The 21783-nt window shown below is 36.6% G+C and overlaps 1 protein-coding gene across 4 annotated transcripts in view; it reads right to left on the bottom strand.

The window, feature by feature from the left end:
* Nucleotides 1-21783, bottom strand: part of LOC136244699 (two pore calcium channel protein 1-like) — a 91198-nt gene that overhangs the window by 8270 nt on the left and 61145 nt on the right. For 3 of the 4 annotated variants that reach the window (XM_066036238.1, XM_066036240.1, XM_066036239.1), the window contains 2 exons: nucleotides 12486-12616; nucleotides 3072-3152 (listed from right to left, as the gene is read on the bottom strand). In XM_066036238.1, the coding sequence (XP_065892310.1) occupies nucleotides 3072-3152; nucleotides 12486-12616 (212 nt within the window). The remainder of the gene's footprint in view (nucleotides 1-3071; nucleotides 3153-12485; nucleotides 12617-21783) is intronic. The other variant, XR_010695528.1, reaches the window with a different exon arrangement.

Raw genomic sequence — 21783 nt, 5'->3', positions numbered from 1 at the left:
TCACCTTTACGGAATAGTACTACTCAACATAAACACTACGAAATATAACAAAACACTTACAGGTGGTCGGATATAAAATTTAAAAAAAAAATAGCCAAAACTCGAATTTTAGTCTCACTGCCTCACTCACCATAGTCGTGCACCTTGTCTTTTCTTTTATCTACAATCAGGCTGCTTGCCTTTTCATCCAATGAAGCCATATCAAGGCATTAATTTCTGTATCGACACTTTCTTTCAGCAACATGTATAGATGCCACAGAATTATTTCAGAGCTGGATTTCAGAAGTGCTTCAGTCCTGGCGCTACTATAAGACTAGATATGCGCAAGTTTGCGATTGGGATCCTGTTCGTGATAGGTTCGCCACTACATCCATTAATTAAAGATCTAGGTGGACTAATAGTGATAGAGTACGGAGACCACACCTATTAACAATATAGCTGTTTACTTAACAGTAAACAAAATGACCTCACCTCTTATTGTCTGGTAGTCTAGCTAGCTGCACACCTCTTAGCTGACTCGAGATATACTCTAATACAACAGTCATGTATGATATTCTAATAGAACAGTCACAAGTAATACTGTAGCTAGCTATGCTACACAACAAAAAAAAATTAAAAACTAGTATTTGTAAATTAAAAAAAATGGAAGGAAAGAATGGTTGCATGTTGGCAGGATAAAACTGAAAATGGATCTACTGTAGCAGGCACAAAAGGCCTAATTAATGATATGGTTATAGATGTTTCACAAAGGTTGTTAAAACTATTTCCAAGGATGAAAGGTTTATAGCAAGCCAAAAAGAAACGAACTGTGTTTGAACAAAATATGATGCAAATCATACATTCATGTGCATGGTGACTACTGGATCATGGCTACATCTGCCAAGTAAAAGTTTGTAAGTACATTGATAATGCCTGCAGCTTTAAAAAACGTTCTTAGCATTGTTTGATTGTCCTAGAAGTAGGTGTTGTTTTAAGCCTGCTAGCACCAATTGGCTTCATTACAGACATCCTTGTGTTCGCTATGCGTCTTGTTAGTCAGCTTCTGTTCAACTTGCTCAGGCAAAATTTCTTGTGTAAAAAGTCCTTTAATGATCTGTCATCAGTCAAATCTATTGGCTATAAGCAGTCGGTACATTTAGGAGGAACTTAAACTGCATAAACATTATTAGCATTCAGAAGGAAATGAAGAGAATCTCTTAAACTCAGCATAATACTAAAGCAGGATAATGTGGTTGAAACTTCAACTCTTCATACTTCATCCAAATAAAAGGCAATATTACTTTATTGATGTACTCCAGTGTGTTCTCTTCAGATCCAATCATCTGGAAAGACAAATGTCGGTAATCATACAGGGGTTCTACCCTGATAAATTATTTGGAAAGGTAGGAAAATTAGCACAGATAACTACTGTAATCTGACATTTATAATCTGCACCTACATACTACTCACATTGTCACATTTACTTCCATTATCCATTGTATTGAGAACCAAGTACAATGTTCATTCCAGTATGGTTTCAATTCATGATGCTGTCTGTATTACAGTCCTTATGCCAAGAATTTAGTTCTACCTTTAACTACCTATGAGGATATGTTGACTTTTCCCTTGATGTACATCCAAGGAGAGACTTAGCCCAGCTTTTGGTCCACCATGTTCCTTTAGGTACTTTTTGTCAACTCCTTTGCCAATGGTATCAGCGCAAGCAATAAGCACTGTAGTGTCGATACCCCCTTTCTTCCTGACATAGAACTTCACTTGTTCATCCAATTCATCATCTAGTAGTAATGGTCCCCCTCCCTTTTTGATGGTATACTATGTAACACAATCTCACCATTGCGTTGAAAATCTCCAGCAGTCTGCTTTCGATTTAGTCTCGTCAGTATATTTGGACTTCCACATGCTGACTAAAATTTTTGGGATTTCTAACACAGAACAACATTTTTTAAAGTGAAGAATCGCCTCCTTATTTCCATGAACAAAAACAAATTTATATAGCAATTTGTGTTTACTAAACTTCTGTAAGTCTAATGTTTGCTTGCTGTGGACTACATTGGCATCCTAAATAGAAGCTGATGTAAAGGTCATCTGGGTCTGGAAGTTTCTTTGAAACTGGTTTGAAATACATGTAGTAATAAAGAACCATCAGATACCATGAACACTGCAGTATGTGCCAAGGTATGTGCCACGCTAAACACACTTGATGATCATGTGATTTGATTCTTTTGTTTGTAGGAAATTATTTTAGTAGAACATCTTGATTTTGGAATTTAATTTCAAAGAGAAGCGCTTGTTTGAAACATCTGAAATTAAAAACCCTTTGAAAATAACTTGCTATACAGTATCATATGATTTGTATGGCATCAGAGCAAGATAATAATGCAACAAAATTTGTGACCTAATTTTAGAAAACTGTTGATACACGCACATTTATCAAAATTTGTTTTATTATATCTTTGTTATCTACAGGGACAGAGGAATGGATTGGTTAAGTTTCAGCTTCATAGGATAAGCAGTGTGGGAAATACAGCAGCAGACACCTGGACAAGCGAATAAATCAATATGTACAGAAGACATTGAAAAAATAATCTACAGGTGCCTACATAAACCATAATAACTTACTGAATACAATGGCGTACGGAGTTAAATCATTGCTCATTGTGTTTGCCATGAATTTGTGAATCCACCAAGGTATAGTTTTTGCCAAAGGTATTCTTCTGTGATCCGGAAAGAAGGTGAATTCATTGAAGAAAAATCATCGTAAATTCTTTCATCACAACATAAACAAACATCCATAACTCAGAAACCCACTGTGTATGAAGATGAAACAAAGATTTTTGAACTTCCTATTAATAGGGGAACACGATGATGCCCAAGATTTATTCACTGGGGTGTCAATTTACTGACCAGCAAGGCAACAAAAACTTGCATAATTTTTTTCTAAAGCTTGCATTTTTTACCCATTGTTTTTGAATGAATTTATTACAAAAGTACTATTGTGTGTAGACTGACAGTTTTCTAAAATTAGGTCACATTTTATGTTAGTATTCAACTTGTTGAAGGGTAATGCTTACCTGAAGATCATCAAAATATAACTGTTTAAGCAAATCGGCTTTTGTTTTATGTCTCTTGCCTTCACATAATAGCATATCATCCTACACATTAAACATAAACATTATTGGTAACATATGATGTTTATAAAGTGTTACTACAACAGGATTTATATTACCACCACAACACAAGCCACCTGCGACACTGCAGTAATTGATATATTGCTACTGAATACTTTTTCGGCATGGTGAAAATTGTTAGTCAGGTTCACTATGTCAAAAAATACACTTTCGCTCAAAGTTTATGGAGATTAGCAAACCTATACATTTTTTGAAAGCTTAGAGCATGAGGAATCTGAAAATCAATGTTTACATTTGCACAGATTCCTGCAAGGTCAGCATTTTTTAATTTCAAAGTGACAGCTAATAAAATAAGAAAATTCTAATATATCAAGTTAAATTTAACATAAAAGTTTAATAAATGAACTCAACAAATTCTCTGGTGACATTTTTACACCTCTTTTCATTAGAGGTGAGACATTTAATCATGAACAATTGAAAGTTTTTACAAAGGGAATAGAAGAACGTCTATTAGCTATACTGCAATAATTCAGGAATAATTTATCATGAAAAGAATTAATGAATATTCTGGATTATTTGGAGTATAACTGGTGCAAAGTATAACTAGTGCAAAGTATAATAATGGCTTCTACTAAAACAGTTCAAACCTTAAAAAAGCCAAAAATTTAGATACTCCAATAGAGCAGTCGCTTAAAGGCAGTCAACTTTTGAGTCCATTTTTTTGGTAATATGCTTACATATGTTTAGCATAATTAGCACTAGATGAATTTTGAAAGAATTTTCATTTTAAAAGTAAATGGAATTAGCTCTCTCCTAAAAGGGAAGTTTCTTTTTTACATAAACAATGAATTCACCATGATCACCAAGAGCAATTTTATGCACCAGATAGACATGCACCAACAAGTTAAAATTGATACATGATCTTGAAAATTAGTATCCACTGTTACCTAACTGTTATCCAATGTAAATTTCTTTTTCAGTGACAGAATGATTACCATCTTTAAATAATCCAAATATTGCCATTGTCGATGGAGTGATTCTTATCCAGAAGATGAAAAAAATCTAGCCAAGATGTTTTTAATGGCAGGCTTACAAGTAACTGCTCCATGCTAAAATGCTGGTGCTATTACAACGATTTACCTTGCACAGAACTGTGTTTGTGTGGTACAGATGCACAAGTGACGGAGATTTATACATACAAGTAGAAGGAAAAATGAAAATTTTTGAAGTTGGATTACGATCAAAAAAGTGAAGAAACAAAGGAATTGCTAAAAAGTAGTGAAAGAAGAGAGGTTGCCTTAACATCTACAGATATACTAGTGGACCTATACTTCATTCAGTCTATAACCACGACTGAATTAGGGATTAAATGTCCACTGCAGAATATAGGCAACCTCTCTTGTTCACTACTGTATAGACTGAAATATAGGGATTAAATGTGGGACTAACATAATTATGACTGGTGAACCCACGCATATACTGCATCAAAGGAAGAAGGGCACTTGGAAAACCTTACACCTGGACACATGCCCCAAGCCCCCAACTATCAATTTTGTAGCAAGCCATTACGATTCATTTTCAGCTATGCTTTTCACATTACACAGCGTTGCAAACAAAAAACAGCGTGCGAAGTGTCTCCACTATCAATCATATTGCTATGGAAAATACTGGCGATAAGCTAACACAGCCACAGTTGAGCCATATCACATTATGTAGTGTAAATTGACACCTTGCATTGTCAGTGAAGAGAACTGGAACACAAAGGACGACAAAGGCAAGCCCATGATGTGTGTATTGTATGTACTGTAGTTGGCAAATTCAAGCCCATATGTCAAATTATGCTTGGCTGTCAGTCAGTCAGTCAGCGTAAAATTCTGTTGAATAAAAAAACTTTAATAAAATGCTATAGAAATTTTGTTGGAAGAGTTTGGGGTTAGTCTAAAGACATTTTTGAGCTTGGCTGTGCCTAGCCAATGTTGCAAAGCTGTCATGAAGGGAAATTGAGACTGGTTTTAGGGTGATATTTTGACCTGGAAAAGCTCAATTCTGCATGATCCCTAATATATAATACTATCATACTGTATATAATACATTGAAAATGACAACAGTGACAGTGTTGATCATGATGATTGTTAGGTTCATATCTTTGAATTAACTGTAATAGATATAAATACATGTACATACGTACGTAACCATGATGTCTTTATACATAGCTGTACCCTACATCTCAGTGTAAAATAATTCACTTATTCACTTTGTTTCATGCAATAACTATTTGCCAAATGAATTGCTTTTAAGTTTCTTAGCATTTTAGAGGCTATTAATGGTTCTATATGGGTGTGAGAACATAGAAATAGTGTTTTTTGCAATTCTCTGTCAATAAGAGGCTGATATATGGAGAAATTTGCACCATATGGACTGCTATTTTCAAACTGCTAATTGACTAACATGTAGGTATCTGTATAAATGTAAGCATTGATCTCCATGCTCTAAGCTTTCTAATAATAATTATGTAGGCCCATAAATTTTGAGCAAAGTTATTTGACATAGTAAACTGTGTCAATGCATGCCACCAACTGGTACGTGCAAAAGTGCTCTTGGATCTAGTCAGGGTGAAGTCATAGTTGCCAATTGCTAATTAACAAAGTTTCTTTTAAGAGAGAATATTTTATGCAAATTACAATTATTCTTTCAAACCTAGTATTAGCTAATCTCCTGAAATTTATGTCTAACATAAGCACACTAGCTAGGAGTTTCATAAAAGTGACTGCTACATTAGCAATATGGACTCAAAGTTGACTGCTTTATTAGAGTACGTGACTGCTCTATTAGAGTAACTCAATTTTTCTGCTGTTTTTAGGCTTGAACTGTTTCAGTGAAAGCCAAACTTATACTTTGCTCCAGTTATACATAGATCTCATTAAATTAATCTGGAATATTCCACAATTCTTTTCGCTTAGAACTATTCTTGAGTTATTGCAGCATAATGGATACTCTTCTATTCCGTTTGTAAAAACTTCTAATTATTCTTGATTAACTATCACCTCTAATAAATAGAGATGTAAAAATGTCACCAGAGAATTTGTTGAGTTTATTGATGAACTTTTATGTCAAATTTAAATTGATATATTGGGAATTTCTTACTTTATTGGCTGCCATTTTGAACTTTAAAAATGCTGACCTTGCAGAAATCTGTGCAAATGTAAACATTAATTTTCAGATTTCTCATGCTCTAAGCTTTCCAAAAATGTATAGGTTTGCTAATCTCCATAAACTTTGAACAAAAGTACATAGTGAACCTGACTATGTGTGCAAACTGTCACAGCAAATAACCTAAGAAATGACAAAAAAAAAATTTCATTGCATACAGCTACTGTTCGCAGATTTATCATACCAAATTCTTGACATACTATGACTAACTAATAGTTTGATTCCTATGCAATCACTTTACAAAAAATATAACTACTTTCATGGAAAATGTTGCAGCAAAGGAGCAGGTTATAGGGTGAGGCGTCAGCTTTGCTATACAAATTTACAAGATGAAACACTGCACAAGTGGCAGAATCCACAACATGTAATATATAATTCCCAAATGCACTTGACTGTTTTATTAAAGTATACCTACATGATTATTCTATAGGGTATAACCCACCCACATACGCTAATCACAAGCACTTTCAACAAACAGTTTTCAGTGACAACAAACATACACAACTATGAACACAATCGTGTATGGCTTTTCATTTGCAATGATGTTCATACACACACTGGCTACTTCATTCATCCCGAGGTATACGTAGCTATATGCAATAATAGCTATTATACTAGAGTCTATAAAGATGCTTCACCTTGTTTCTGAAAGTGAAGGTTTAGCCAGCAACCCATGTAGTCAAGTTCTCAGTCCCTACAGCTATTCAGCTATCCACCTACTTAGCTAGGTATCCAGCCAGCTACCCAACTAGGTAATCTTTAAGCACTCTCACCACTTTAACTCTGTACCTCATGCTCACTAAGAAATTATCATGCAGGTTATCATACTCATTTACATGTCCAACCCAAAAATCCCTTGTATAACCACTATATGTCTGACTACAGTTTTTATGAATTAAATAATTGCTGCAGTGTTTATTCAAGGCGATATTAATGTCAGTAAGAAAGGGCAATTGAGAGGCAGAAAGGCTGACCGATGACTAACTGAGGGACAAATAATTAGGCCATACCTACACTACTAGCTACATCAGTTGTTACAATGATAGTGGTTGCAATGATCACTAAGCTGCTACATACATCAATTGTCTCAACAGTTGTCCAAATGCTTGGTAAATAAGGAAAACCTGAGTCCAGTAGTCCAGTTCACCAGCTAGTCATTGTATACATCCAGTGCTGATACTCTTTTCGCTCAATCAGCAGGGTTGGAAAAGGCTCAGTGAGTGTTAAAGGCATTGGTGTAGAGGAAGATTTGAGTTACATTCCTATCTAAACCACGAACTAACAGCCCTTGCACTGGGGTTTACAGCCCATTTACACTAGCAGGTCGATTCATCGGAGATCGACTCGGATCGAATTGGACCGGTTTCACAGCGGCATTTACACTTGAAATTTTAGTCGCTCTCAGCATTCAAAAACTGAAACCACAATCGCATTTTCAAAAAAATGTCTGACTTAGCCAAAACATTACTGCTTGCTTCGCAATGTGCAATACCATCTAAACAGAGAAGTGATTCTAGGAAGCGTGTCATGAAGAAAATTCGACAGAAGAGGTGGAAACTGGTAGCTGTGACAATGTCTGTGATGTTGTCATTGTATTGTGATTATACCATCCGAAATCCCAAGCAAGTTTGGATGTTTCCTTGATCGTCAAATTGGTGGGAAGACATTGTTTTAAATAACTTTGGCCAGCATCACTGGATGCAAAATTTTAGAATGAGTAAACAGTCGTTTGATTATTTGTGTGATGAGCTAAGGGAAATATTGGAGAAACAAACAACAAAGCTGAGAAAGCCATTAACTGTGGAACAGCATGTGGCTATGACATTGTGGATATAAGCTACAACATCTGAGTATCATACAGTGGCCCATCTGTTTGGGGTAGCTAGATGTACAGTGTGTGTTGTGGTCCATAAACATGTGATGCTATTGTCACAAAGTTAATGACCATGTACATTTCTTTTCCCACTGGCGAACAATAGAGTGCAGTTGTTCAGGGTTTTAAGGTCAAGTGGGGTTTTCCACAGTGTGCCAGCTCTATTAATGGTTCTCATATTTCAGTGACTCCCCCTGCTATGAACCATACAGACTACTATAGTAGAAAAGGGCTTTATTCTATGATTGTACAAGCTGCATGACTGCTTGTTTAGGAATGCCTGTGTAGGTCGGTCGGGAAGTGTGCATGATGCTAGGGTATTTGCTAATTCTCTTTTATATCATAAAGTGATTAACAAACAGCTCCTTCAAGGTGACACTGTACAAATTGGTGGCCGTAATATACCCATCCTGGAGAAGGTGCATACCCTATACAATCATGCCTAATGAAACCCTTTGCCCATTCCCCCACATTATCTCAAGAGCAAAAGCTATTTAACTACAAATTGTCTAGAGCTCGAGTTGTGGTAGACATTGCATTCAGGAGACTGAAAGCACGATGGCGACGTCTATCCAAGCAGATGGACATCCACATTTATAATGTGCCATGTGTTATTACAACTTGCTGTGTGCTACATAATTTCTATGAGGTACATGAGGACTCTTTTGATGAAGACTGGCTACAAGACAATAATAATAATCTTGATAGCAGTGAAACAGAGAGCTCTTGTGATGATCACCACAACAGCAGCAGTAACAGCGGCCGTGAATGAGTAGCTACAAGGAACGTGTTAGTGGAATATTTGTCATCATAAACTTTAGTAATAAAACACTAACATCGAATCATGTACTCAATGGTTCGTAATATACTTACGCACAATCATGCACTCAATGGTTCATAATATGCTCACAAGAGTAACAACCCATCACTAGGATTGAAATATACTGGTTGCGGGGAGAACGGTTGGTACATAGGATATTGGGCAGAGTTAGGGGGAGGCAACGGCTAACCAACATCTTCATCATTTCCTTTTGAAATTCTCGATCCTTTTGCTTCTTTCTCTCTTCAAATTCCATGTGTTTCTCTTCTAACTCAACGTACATCTTTTCTGATTCCTTTAATCCATCTGTAACAGTTTTCATGGCTTTTGTCATGATATCTTCCATAACTTCTGCTTTAGCATGCTTCCTCTTCTTCCCCTTACCCTTGACGATCTTTTCAGCATTACCAGTTGGTTTAGCCATTTCTCTCTCTAATTCATCTTTATCGTTCCCTTCCCCTTCAATATCCTCATCAGTTAACTCTTTATTCATTACCCTTTTCTTCCTCATCTGTTGTGATCTTCTCTGTACTAGATGTTGATGCACAAGCCAAATCTTGTAATGTGTCCAAAACAACTGGTGGTGTGACGGATGGTCTGTTACCCATAATATCATTAATTCTGTCATAAAACTTCCACTGCTTCCATTTATTTCCTGTCTCTTTGTGGCCATCTTTGATCTTTTTGTGTTCTTGCCTCAGCTTTTTAACTTTTCCACGCACCTGTTCTCCAGTCTTCTCCTCACCGTACATGTGCAGTTCCTCCACCATTCGGTCATACACATGTTTATTTCTTTTGGATCCTTCAAGCTGTTCTTGGGTGTTATCCTCCCCCCATATCTCCAGTATTCTGGTCACTTCACTGTCTGTCCACGTGAGGGTTGCCATGCTACTGTGAATCTGCATGTAATTCTTTGTATATGTAACCCATTTATCAATGGTGGAATCGAACTTCTAGTGCGAACTTGTTTACATCTTGACCTTGGAGTGGTCTAGAGCAATCCAGACCCCTATACCCAGCAGGTCCAAAATGGAGCGATTCGATGCGGTTCGCTTCAATTATTGTTTACACTGGTTCGTAAACCACTCCAGTCCGTACCAATTCAAAATAGAATGCTAGTGTAAACGGCCTGTTACAACCCAAAGGTCCCGGGTTTGATTCCTGTCATGACAATTTTCTTCTTCGCAATACAACTTTTTCCTGATATACTTTTCAAATATCAGGTACTGATGACACTTACTCACCAATCTGTGCATGTATCAACATGATTCATGCACAAAATGAAACATTCATCATCTGGCTACCTTACAAAGTTGATTTCAAGCATCTACTCGCTTTACTCCAGTGTGTTGAAGGCCATGAAGTAGAGAAATTTTAGCTGCATTCTACTGCAAACCACAGGACATACAGTTCCACTTCTCTGAAGTTATCTACTGCAGAGTAGATTGCAGGTTCGAATCCCACCTTTTACATAATTTTTTTCATTTATATACCTTTTTGATGCATACCTGCAAACCTTTTGTGGTTGGAAAGAAATCACACTAACTGTCATAGTGATATAACAAAAATGCCAGCCATGTGTAAAAAAAAGCGCTCAATTAAGTTTTGTTAATAAAAAAGTATTACTTGCCACACCTGAAAATAGGTAGAGATTACTTATTTTAGAACGATCTTTCAGTCATTTACAAGGAATCAGAATAAAAGCCACTATGAAAGCAACAAGTACGCGATCGAGATACTCTAATAGTGCAGTCACCCTAGTAAAACATTCACCTGTGTAATAAGTCACTGTATTAAAATGTTCTGCTACAATCAAGTCACTATGTAGAGAGTTCAGCTAACAGTATGTTGCCCAATAGAGAGTTCAACCACAATCAAGTCACCTTTCAACAGACAGATCACCCTGTAGAGAGTTCAATTACAAACAAGTCACCCTGTAGAGAGTTGCCTGAATACGTAATCATAATCATAGTTCAGCTAAAAAATCACCCTAGAGAGAGCTGCAAACAAGTTACCCTGTAGATATTTCAGCTACAAACAATCATTTTGTGGAAGAAACAAGTCACCCTGTACATAATTGAGCTACAAACTATTCACACAAATCATTCACCCTGAAGGGTTTTGCTCCAAACAAATCACCTAGTGGGGAGATCAGCTACAAAAAGTCACCCTGTGGAGAGTTCAGCTATGAACAAATCACCCTGTGGAGAACGCAGCTACAAACAAGCAACCCGTAGAGAGTTCAGCTACAAACTAATCACCCTGATGTCATTCTTGAGTGTTATTGTGGAGAAAAATGGTGGAAGTATGCTGCTTTGTTTGGCTTCTATTTTTTTGACTCTGGTCGGGCTGGCAGGCAGGCAGACAAAAAATTGGGGTTTGGAGATTCATTCAATATCATGCTCTCTGTGTTTCTTGTTCTTAATGCTGGGTTTGATGTAAGACTATATATTCTGTAAATGGGAAGGCCTTTTCATACTACAGTTGAACGTGCATCAAAGCCGGATCAAACGATTTCACACCTGAGCTGGATTGACCACAGTGCACATTCAATCTGGCTTCATGTCAATCCACCTTGATAGGTGAATTGGCCAGACTTGATGCGCATAAGCTCAATTAGCAAAGGGGCGTTGTACAATCTCCAGACATCTCGCACAAAGCATGGCTATTGCACCAAGATTCAAGCGACGGGCATACCTAGTGTTATACTCGGCTTGTGGAAACAACACAGTGACCATGAGTGAGTGTCAGAGGAATAGCTTACCCTTCTGAAATCATCATTCCTGGTACAGGTTTTCTCCTAAGAATTAACCAGCTTTTTGGCACTTAACATTTTGTAAGTGCCAGGTTTTGTATTGTAAGTAACAACATTCTTCGCTACAAATACTTTTCTGACCCCAATGGAATAAGAAGAAGGTAGTACAATGACCAACGTCATTTAATTTTTTGTTACGTAATTGGGTAATCAATCACATGTTACCGTAAATGACAAAAGTTTGGCAAGACTTAAGTTTGGCGAATCAGCATGCAAAGCAGGTTGGCGGACAAAAGTTTGGAAAATTTACCATGCAGCTAATATGGAACTATATACATTGGCAAATAAAGTTTGGCGATTTTCCTCATTTTGCCAAACTTTAGTCACTCCAAACTTTCGTTGTTGACGGTATGAAAGCAAATTGAATTCAGTTGCTGCACACATAATGTGGAATGGATTGATGCGCATTCACTCCACTTTCAGACTGACCACAGCTGTATTCACAATCAATGCACATTAAGTGTCACAATCAATGCACATTAAGTGTGAAAAGGCCTTAATTTTCATCACATTTGATATTTCTACAATAGTTTTTAACTGCAGTATTTTGGTGGCTGCTGTTCATTTTAAGAAGGAACCCCACTAAATAGTACTACCGAAACTGTTTGATAAACAGATACAAAACATTATATGAATTACTGGCATTGTTGCCACACTCTGCATTCTTCGTGGAAAGAGGTAAGAGGACAACTCTGTTTCAAGGTTAGATACTTCCTCTTTGGAGAGAGCAACTCTGTATACTTCATGATCTTGTCCTTCACTCTCTGTTCCTAAATAACAATGATGACATCAATAACATGAAGTACTGTAATTGTACACGTGTAACTAGAATCCAAATATCAACCCAGAAAAAGTCAAAACTTAGTCATTAAATCTCAAAAAATTATTGTTTTCTTTGTATAATCAAGTTGTTCAGACTATACTACTTCAATTTTATGGTCATGTTATCTCACTGCTTAGCTTTAAATACAGTTTTGATATTTTACATATGTATGTACTGTATTATATTGTTGAAATGACAATTAAATATTTCTACAGAAATGGTTTTCAGAATAGGAAAAGTCTCTGGCAGTTTAGCCATTGAATTACTTTTTCACAGTAGTTTAGCAATTAAACATAGTAGCAGTCTATCAGGTTGACAAGCTAAAATTGATGCTTCTTGTGAGAATCACATAGCATTATAGTCCCTATTATTGAGTACTATGTTATTTTGATCAATGAAATAACAATTGTGATCGTCTCAGCAAAAACCAGACTTGTTCTCATACATGCGTTTTGAATTTTTTTAAAAAAGTACAATTATGCATGCTACAAAGAAAACAGTGATCATGCCATGGTAGTTGCACACGTGACAGCTTAAGGCTGTGCATAATATTATAATGGTTACTGTATTTTATGAATAATATGTAATTGTAATTAAATAGTTTTAGTTGCAAGTAATAGTAATAGGTAACAAGTTAAGCAACTAACCCAACACTGGTCATGTGCGTTTGTTTATGATACGGTAAATAGGGCTCTCACGATTAATCGATAATATCAATTATTTGCTAAAAAATATAATTTATTTTTCTTGTAATCAATTAATCGCGTAGCATACATGTCATCAATAAAATTCTAAGTGAAAAGCCTCTGCTCACTACAACAATTAATAGAAAGTCTCTTTGTACTATTCCACAAAGCACTAAGTTATGAGAAGGTATACAATCGCACGTGTAAGAACAGTAGTTGTTATACTGTATTTTAAGAATAAAGAACTGCATCACAGGAAAAAAAGATAATCTTTGTATAGCAACCACCTTGATAACTAATCAAAACATGGAGCAATCCGGACAAGGGAGCATGTAAAAATATACATGGTACCTTATTGTCTGAGTTGTGTAATAGAGGCCACACCGCCATAGGTAACTCAGGTATTGTGCTATATAGCAAAAGTTACATCACTTCTCTTTTCTCAATGCTACAGTACACCTCTAGTTGGCTCACCACATCCATGACAGATTCTGAGCTCATAAACATGCCATATTGCAGCCTGTACGTACTGACAATGATTGCTAGTGTTGCCAGCTAAACTACTAGTTGTAACTACCTATCAACTGCTGCCATTCCTTCAACTCTTCTTCTACAACTATAATGTTATTCTGAATGATGCATAGACTACCACTACAATACTGTACTAATTAAGTATGGCTGATGCTATATGCATGGTGTTCACTACAAACTGATTAATCAATTTAGTAATCAGTGATTAATCGATTAACAAATTAATCAAAACTTAATTGAAACTGAGAGCCCTAACGGTAAACCTAAATAAGATTGTCATCATTTCTTTAACCAAATCGCCTTCATACCCATAATGCGTAAGTGACTACAGGGTTAGCACTATACCTTGGTTGATTTGCTAATCTATGGTGAACGTTTTAAGCCAAACATAAACAATTGTAGACTAGTGGAAATGGAAGTTATGGCTGTGATTGTAAGTGCCAGTAGTTTATTATTAGTATGGTTGCTGTACAAACCAATTTTTTTGCTTTTCCTACTGTCTAGCGTTATACATGTATTCCAAAACTACTCACTACAAGGGTAAAATTTTGGTAATCCATTTATTGGGCACTGTAAATAACGCTGATCGGAAGTTGTGCAAACAAGTTGGGTTTTTGCTGAGACGGTCACCATACTACCATGGACAGGATAGGTTTGATTAACAAGAAAAGTTGCCTTCATCAGCTTCGATGAATCAAATGTTGACAATCATATGTGCACTATACATGTATATGTTAACAAATTTCAGTGATTTATCAAACTTGTCAACTTTTTCTTCTATCAAAATTTCCTGTTGCACAATAATAGTCTACACAGTTAGATTAAACCTTTTCTGTGATACTATAAAGAAAACCAGTCTAATTATACAAGTACACAGAAAAATTTGGAATTTTCAACTAGCATAGCATATTGATAAAAAGTACTGAAACAAGCTGGAGTAGTGCACGATATTATATCAGAGTAAAACAATATGAAGTGTTATATCCCTACTGTGCATTTTCCTTATGGTATCTTGAGCACAGTAGGGATATAAATATTGTTTAATATCGTGCACTACTCCAGCTTGTTTCAGTACTTTTTATCAATATGCTATGGTCCCTACTCTAGTTGAAAATTCCAAATTTTTCGGTGTACTTGTTTGTTAACTTTTTTGTAAATAATTATTATGACTGGTGAACCCACGCATACTGCATCTGAAATGTCGCCGTGCACCCTAATCATCGTCTGAAAAGTGAAGTATCCATTACGCTTCGTTGTCAGCTATGTTCAACCTGTTACACAGCATTTCGAATCAAGAGCTGTTCGAAAAGCACCTCTGCAATCCATGCACACCAAAAGAAATGGTACCGCGCGCCCCAGTAATATCAATTACCATCTGAAAAGTGAAGTATCCATTACGCTTTGTTGTCAGCTATGCTCAACCCGTTATGCAGCATTCTGAATCAAGAACTGTTCGAAAGCACCTCAGCAATCCACACACCGAAAGAAAGGGCACCACGTACCCCAGTAATACCAATTATCGTCTGAAAAGGGAAGTATTCGTTGTCGGCTATGTTCAACTCGTACACAGTAGTACAAATCAAGAACTGTTTGAAAAGCACCTCTGCTATTAAAATAGCCACTATGACAAATATGGATAATTTCCATTATGCAGAAGGGAAGCCAACACGTGCTATCGCCAAATCGACACTTTCTGCTGTCAGCAAAGATGAAAGGGACACAGAGGAGGACACTGGTAAGTCCACGAAGAATGCATTGTATGTACTGTGGTATGCCAAAAGGCACCTGTTGGGCCAAAGCAACGTCGAACAGTGAAAAAATCAACCCACCTTAGCCGTTTTCGAGTTACGCTTGTCTGAAGCCATCAGTCAGTTACTTACCCAGTCAGTAGAAAATTCTGTTAAATAAATTATTTTACTCAGTGATTAGAAAATTCCATTAATAAATTATTTTTCAAATTCCTTAGAACTTGTTGAAAGTGTTTCAGGTCAATCTGAAAGCTTGTTTGGGCTTAGTTTCACCTAACCAATACGGCTCATCGTCGTCAGGGGATTTTGGGTGACATTATTTTGTAGGCCACGCCTACTCCTTTCTGGTCCCTACTATACAGTACTATCATATTGTATGATGACCAATTTGTGTTGCAATAACAAGTGTAGCAGTAGGGCAGATTTGTGGAAAAAAATTCTTTAATGAAAGCATGTAACTTGGTACAATATACATCATACATTACTTAAAATTTTGAGCATCTCAGAATTTATGTTTGGTGACCTTTACAGCCATATTGTGAGTTTTTTTGGTTTTATTCCGCTTAGGGATGATTTCACATGAAATGTCTCATACAAGAAACAGCTTGGTGTTTGTTTTACAATGTGAAGTTATAGCTGTTATAACAAATACCCTGCCGTATAATAAAATACGTGACTGTATGGGTCTGGGAAAACCGGTCTTATTGCCCATGACAGATTTGATTTTTCACTAATAACACAAAGCTTCATGAATAAATGATCAAGTTTCATTATAAAAAAAATCAGCTAGAGTTGAGTGGTCTGCTGTTGCTGGCTGCTTTTCCCAAGCACAGTGGCAATCCATACAACCCTAATGGAGCTCTTGCCAGTTTGGGATGACTATATGTTGCTAGTGACCCGCCGATTATGCTCATTATTTTACTAAGAGTATATAATGGGGAGGGAGAGTATCGAACTACGCTATACGCTGTGAAAAATGAGCCCGTAAAGTCCTATGGCATCGTTCAAACGACTCGGTGATTTGTGTTGATTGGTGACTAATTATAAGCGCAGTGGGCGCATTTTGTAGATGTGACTACTGAGTGAAAGAATGGTGTACTAGAGAAAAGTATGGCACATTATGCAGAGGAACTCGCCGTACAAAGAGAAAGACAGATGCAGCTAACCTGGAAAGCAAACATCAAGGTTTCATCATGGTCGAGCGAGGTTGAGATTTTGATATTTCATCATGGTAGAGATTTCATCATGGTCGCCATCCCATGCCTCGCCTCGACAGTTGTACTAGTTAAAGTGACACGTCTAAATGGAATTTCAGCCATTGAGATTCCATACGGACCACCCGTTAAAACATTTAAGGTGTTAAATCTGGGCAATCAACAGCGGTCAGGTTTACGACAAGAAACGAAAGTATGTGGGTTACTTTACGGGCTCATTTTTCACAGTGTATAGCATAGTTCGATACTCTCCCTCCCCATTATATACTCTTGATTTTACCTATTATGCTATGCTGCACTGCTCAAAATTTTGCCTATTATGCTTAAATTAATGCTCAATATTTACCTATTATGCTCAATATTTATACCTCAGTTCCCATGTTTTTCTAGTAAATTTGCACTTTCAGGGAAAACAGTAAGTTTCTGAAGCACAGACTCTGAATCCTTGCTTGCCAAAACGCATGTCACAGAAAAGATCGATAGCTAGCTATACTCTAATAGAACAGTCAGATGTCTGATTATTCTCTGACTGTTCTATTAGAGTATATCGATCTTTTTCTGTGATATGTATTTGGTAAGCAAGAATTTATGGTAATGCACAAGTGTTCTGCTTATTATGCTAGCATTATGCTCAATGCTTTTAAGCACCTATTATGCTCATTATTATGCCAACATAATCGGCGGGTCCCTATATGTTGCTGTACAGCTCCATGGTGTTGAATAAAGACCTGTGCTATAAATGCATGCCCTTTCCATTTTAGCCAGTTTTGAGACGTAAATGCCCATAACTTTGCCTAATTAATTTCTATGCCTTCCTCTTTAATTTTTTAAACAGCTCCTTGCCCTCCTCTGGCCCTTCCTTCCAACCCTTTTGGAGTTTGTCCAATACAGTTTAAATGAAACAGTGGGAAACTTAGTTGTTGGCTACTTGTAGAGTGGATGCTCTAGAATGTAAGGAATTGGTGTAAAACATGTGAAAAGTTGGTACATGTAGCTTCGATTGGCGGACTACAACACACTGAATGCTTAAAATTGGCATTTCTCAATACTTTTAAATAGGTGATAAGACTGGTTTTCCCAGACTGTGTCACATTTGCTAAGAGTCCTAATTTTCAATGCTTTACTTTTAATAATTATCATACAGTATGGTAGAACTATATACTAGGGATCGTGGAGATTTGGATTTTCCTAGCCAAAAAAATCACCCAAAAACCAGCTTCACAACTCCATCCTGGCACCTTGGCAGTATTGGTTAGGTATCACTAAGCCCAAAATGCCTTCAGTATGATCCTAAAGGCTTCCAATAAACTGTTACGAAATTTAAAAAAAAAATTATTCAATGGAATTTTCTACGGACTAACTGCCTGCCTGCCTGCCTGCCTGCCTGCCTGCCTGCCTGCCTGCCTGCCTGCCTGCCTGCCTGCCTGCCTGCCTGCCTGCCTGCCTGCCTGCCTGCCTGCCTGCCTGCCTGATGTTTTCAGGCAAGCGTAATTCGATAACGGCTAAGGATATGGGCTTGATTTTTTCACTGCTCGTCTCTACATGTGCCTTTTGGCATACCGCAGTATGTACATTACATGCATCATGGACTTACTTTTGTGTTCCTTTGCGTCCCATTTATTTTTGCTGACAGCCAAGGTGTCAATTCGTGGTAACACGATGCAGGGCTTCCCTACAGTACCTTTGTAAATGGGAATCGCCCATATTTTTCATGGTAACTGGATTGATTGCAAAGACGATTCTAACATTGTTCGTTGTTCGTAATGCTGTGTAACAGGCTAAAAATAGCTGAAAACAAAGTGTAATTGCAGCTGCACTTTCGAGGCAGTAATTGATAGTTGGGGGCATAAAAATCATTGTATTTTCGTGGTGATAATTGCCACTGCACTTTCAAAGCAGTATTAGACAGCTGAGGTGCGGGCCATTCAGACGAAAACATTAATTCTGATGCCATTCTTTCTTTTGATGCAGTATGCATGGGTTCACCAGTCATAAAAAAGCAAACAAATAAGTTAAAGGAAAAATTAGAAATTTTAAGTTTGATTAGGAATCATAGAAAAAAAGTAGGAAAACAAGGGAGATTGCCTACACCTGCAGATATACTAGTAAACATTTAATCCCTATTGGTCTTGGGGTATAGACTGAACTAGGGATTAAATGTTCACTAGTATATCTGCAGCTGTAGGTGACCTTCCTACATTTTTTCTATGATTTATAATCAAATTTATTTTTCCTTAAATTTCATTACTATGTTACATGGCTACGGTAGGCTACAAACACAGAAGTATTACCATTGATATGTTTATAGAAACCTAAGAACAATAATTTTGATGTCAAAAAAAAAACAAAAAAACTATGGTGTTCTGTTCCTTTAGATTACTTGAAAGCATGCAATGTACTTTTAATTAATTACCTAAGTCACTTTCACAAGGTTTTCAGCACACTTCAAGGTACTGTACTATTGGCCACATTTAATTAACCCAGAACTCTGACATGTAATCCTGCATTGCATGTTGTTAATGATGAGACTTTTTACAGAAGTTAGAACTCAGTATCAGCACAAATTATTTTTTACTATTTTGTGCATGCAGCCAACATTGCTATGGCAGCACAGATCTTTTGATGCCACGGCAATAAACTAATGACTTGGCTTTCTTTGTTTCAAAGCATGTGAGTTGTGTGTGTGTTGTGTAAGTTTTCTGGGATGATTGGATAGAACTTTAAAATGGTGTATAATTTAAGGGTTAATTAACGGTTGGGTCCACATGGCACACAAGCTATACAATTCAACTATCTGTAAACGATTTGGGATATTTAAATCAGTGAATGCTCTATTAGAATATTTCACTACAAAGTGACTTGGCTTTTGAAGAGTATCAATAAGTGCTCTTTTCAGCTTGCATTTTTGTCTGACTGCTCTATTAAGGAATATCAATCTATTTTCAAGGAATTAAGCTCCATAGTTTGAAATATCCATCTAATATGCTAGTATTATGTTGGCATACAGGTGTATATAGCACCCAGCTAGCCTATATCATGCCTTTAGTTATGGCACATTTGTTACAGGCCTAGACAAACACCATCACAGCAACGTTTTCTTCCCTAAATCAATGACAGCAATAATAACAGCCTATAATGGTGATGTTCTGTACCACACGCGTATTTTGTACCGTACATGTACGGTACATAACATACGTGTACAATATATGCCATACGCATACGGCAAAATATTTGTGCCATACACGTATGGTATAAACCGTACGCGTATGGTTGAGCCGTACACGTATAATAACTACACGCTGTTCACATATTGTGTAAAATTTCCATCAAATAGTATATTAACTATTTGCATGGTACATAGCTCCACATACATGTAGAAGTAAACATTTATGCATATGTATGAAATTTTTACCATTAACCTACCATCACAGCCATTTCTTGGCCGCCACCTTGGATTTCACATCTTTTTTCACCATAGCCTTTTTGAGGGCCGCACTCTTTTTTTTTTTTTTTTACAGCTTGGCTGTTTTGGATTAGATTACATTTACAGCTACGTTATGAAGACAAAATTAGTTATTGTGTGGTAGTGATTGATAGAGCTAACCTTGTGTGCTACCCCATGATATAAGCAGATTAAATTTTTATTAACCGGTATTGTAGATAGCCGGTTTTTCCCCAGAGGTGGTAACTTGATCAAATGTCAGCCACAAAATATCATTTTATTTTCAGACTTTTCAATTATTTGTGATAATTTAGGTATCTTATTACTTTCAGTAAAGTACTAGCTTAAAAGGTTTTTAATGCAGCAATTGAAATACAGGTATAGTGTGTTTTTCATCAATTCTAGGCGGAAGAAGACAAGCTATATAATAGCTGCAGTATAGTACGTCTATACAAGCTAAATAAGGCCACTCCGCTTATTTATTTGACATTTTTATATTATTGAAATCAATTTCAGATAGTGGAGGTCAGCAATAAGCTGCAACACTCTTGCTAACACATAATATATGACTGTTCTAGTAGAGTAGTTTATAGGTTGAGTGCATTTCACTTGTTAATTTTCATGCCGTAAGCGCCTATATTTTCTAGAATCTGTTCTGGAACAAGTCATAGATGTTTGGTCATGCAAACACGAAATGCTGTAAAATTTAACCAGCGTAATGCGCTCAAAATATAAACTACTCTAATTAGTGTTGTTTTAGTAATGCATTTGACTTTTAGTTTTCGTTTTAGTTATAGCTGTAAATAGAATCTAATCAAAAACAGCCAAGCTGTAAAAGAAGGTGCGGCCCCCAAAAAGGCCATGGTGAAAAAAGATGTGAAATCCAAGGTGGCGGCCAAGAAATGGCTGTGATGGTAGGTTAATGGTAAAAATTTTAATAATGACAATTCAGGTGAATTTGGTGGCAAGACCAAGCGGCACAAAATTCACCTGAATTGTCATTATTAAATTTTTTACCATTAACCTACTATCACAGTCATTTCTTGGCCGTCATATTGGATTTCACATATTTTTTCACCATGGCCTTTTTGGGGGCCGCACCTTTTTTTACAGCTTGGCTGTTTTTGATTAGATATCACTTCTTTTTGTATTTGTATACTGCAAAGCCGGCCAATGGCTGGCTTTGGGTTTTTTTTTAACCCATGTGTTTTTTTCTTTACCACAGGAAGAAGAAAAGAACTTAAAGAAGATTTTTAATACTTCAATTATTTTTGATTTTATTAGTAATTATACAAATTATATACATATATTTATTACATGCCCATTATTCCCCACAGGATATTATTTTGCAGCTGATCTCTCTACTGGGTGACTTGAAATGTGGCTGAACTATCTATAAGGTGACCTCTTCTAGCTGATATCTCTACAGGGTGATTTGTTTCTAGATGAATTCTCTACAGGTGATTTGTTGCAGCTAAACTCTCTACATGGTG

Source organism: Dysidea avara, chromosome 14, assembly GCF_963678975.1.
Source record: "Dysidea avara chromosome 14, odDysAvar1.4, whole genome shotgun sequence".
NCBI classification, from domain to species: domain Eukaryota; kingdom Metazoa; phylum Porifera; class Demospongiae; order Dictyoceratida; family Dysideidae; genus Dysidea; species Dysidea avara.
This window is presented reverse-complemented; position numbering and strand designations above follow the sequence as displayed.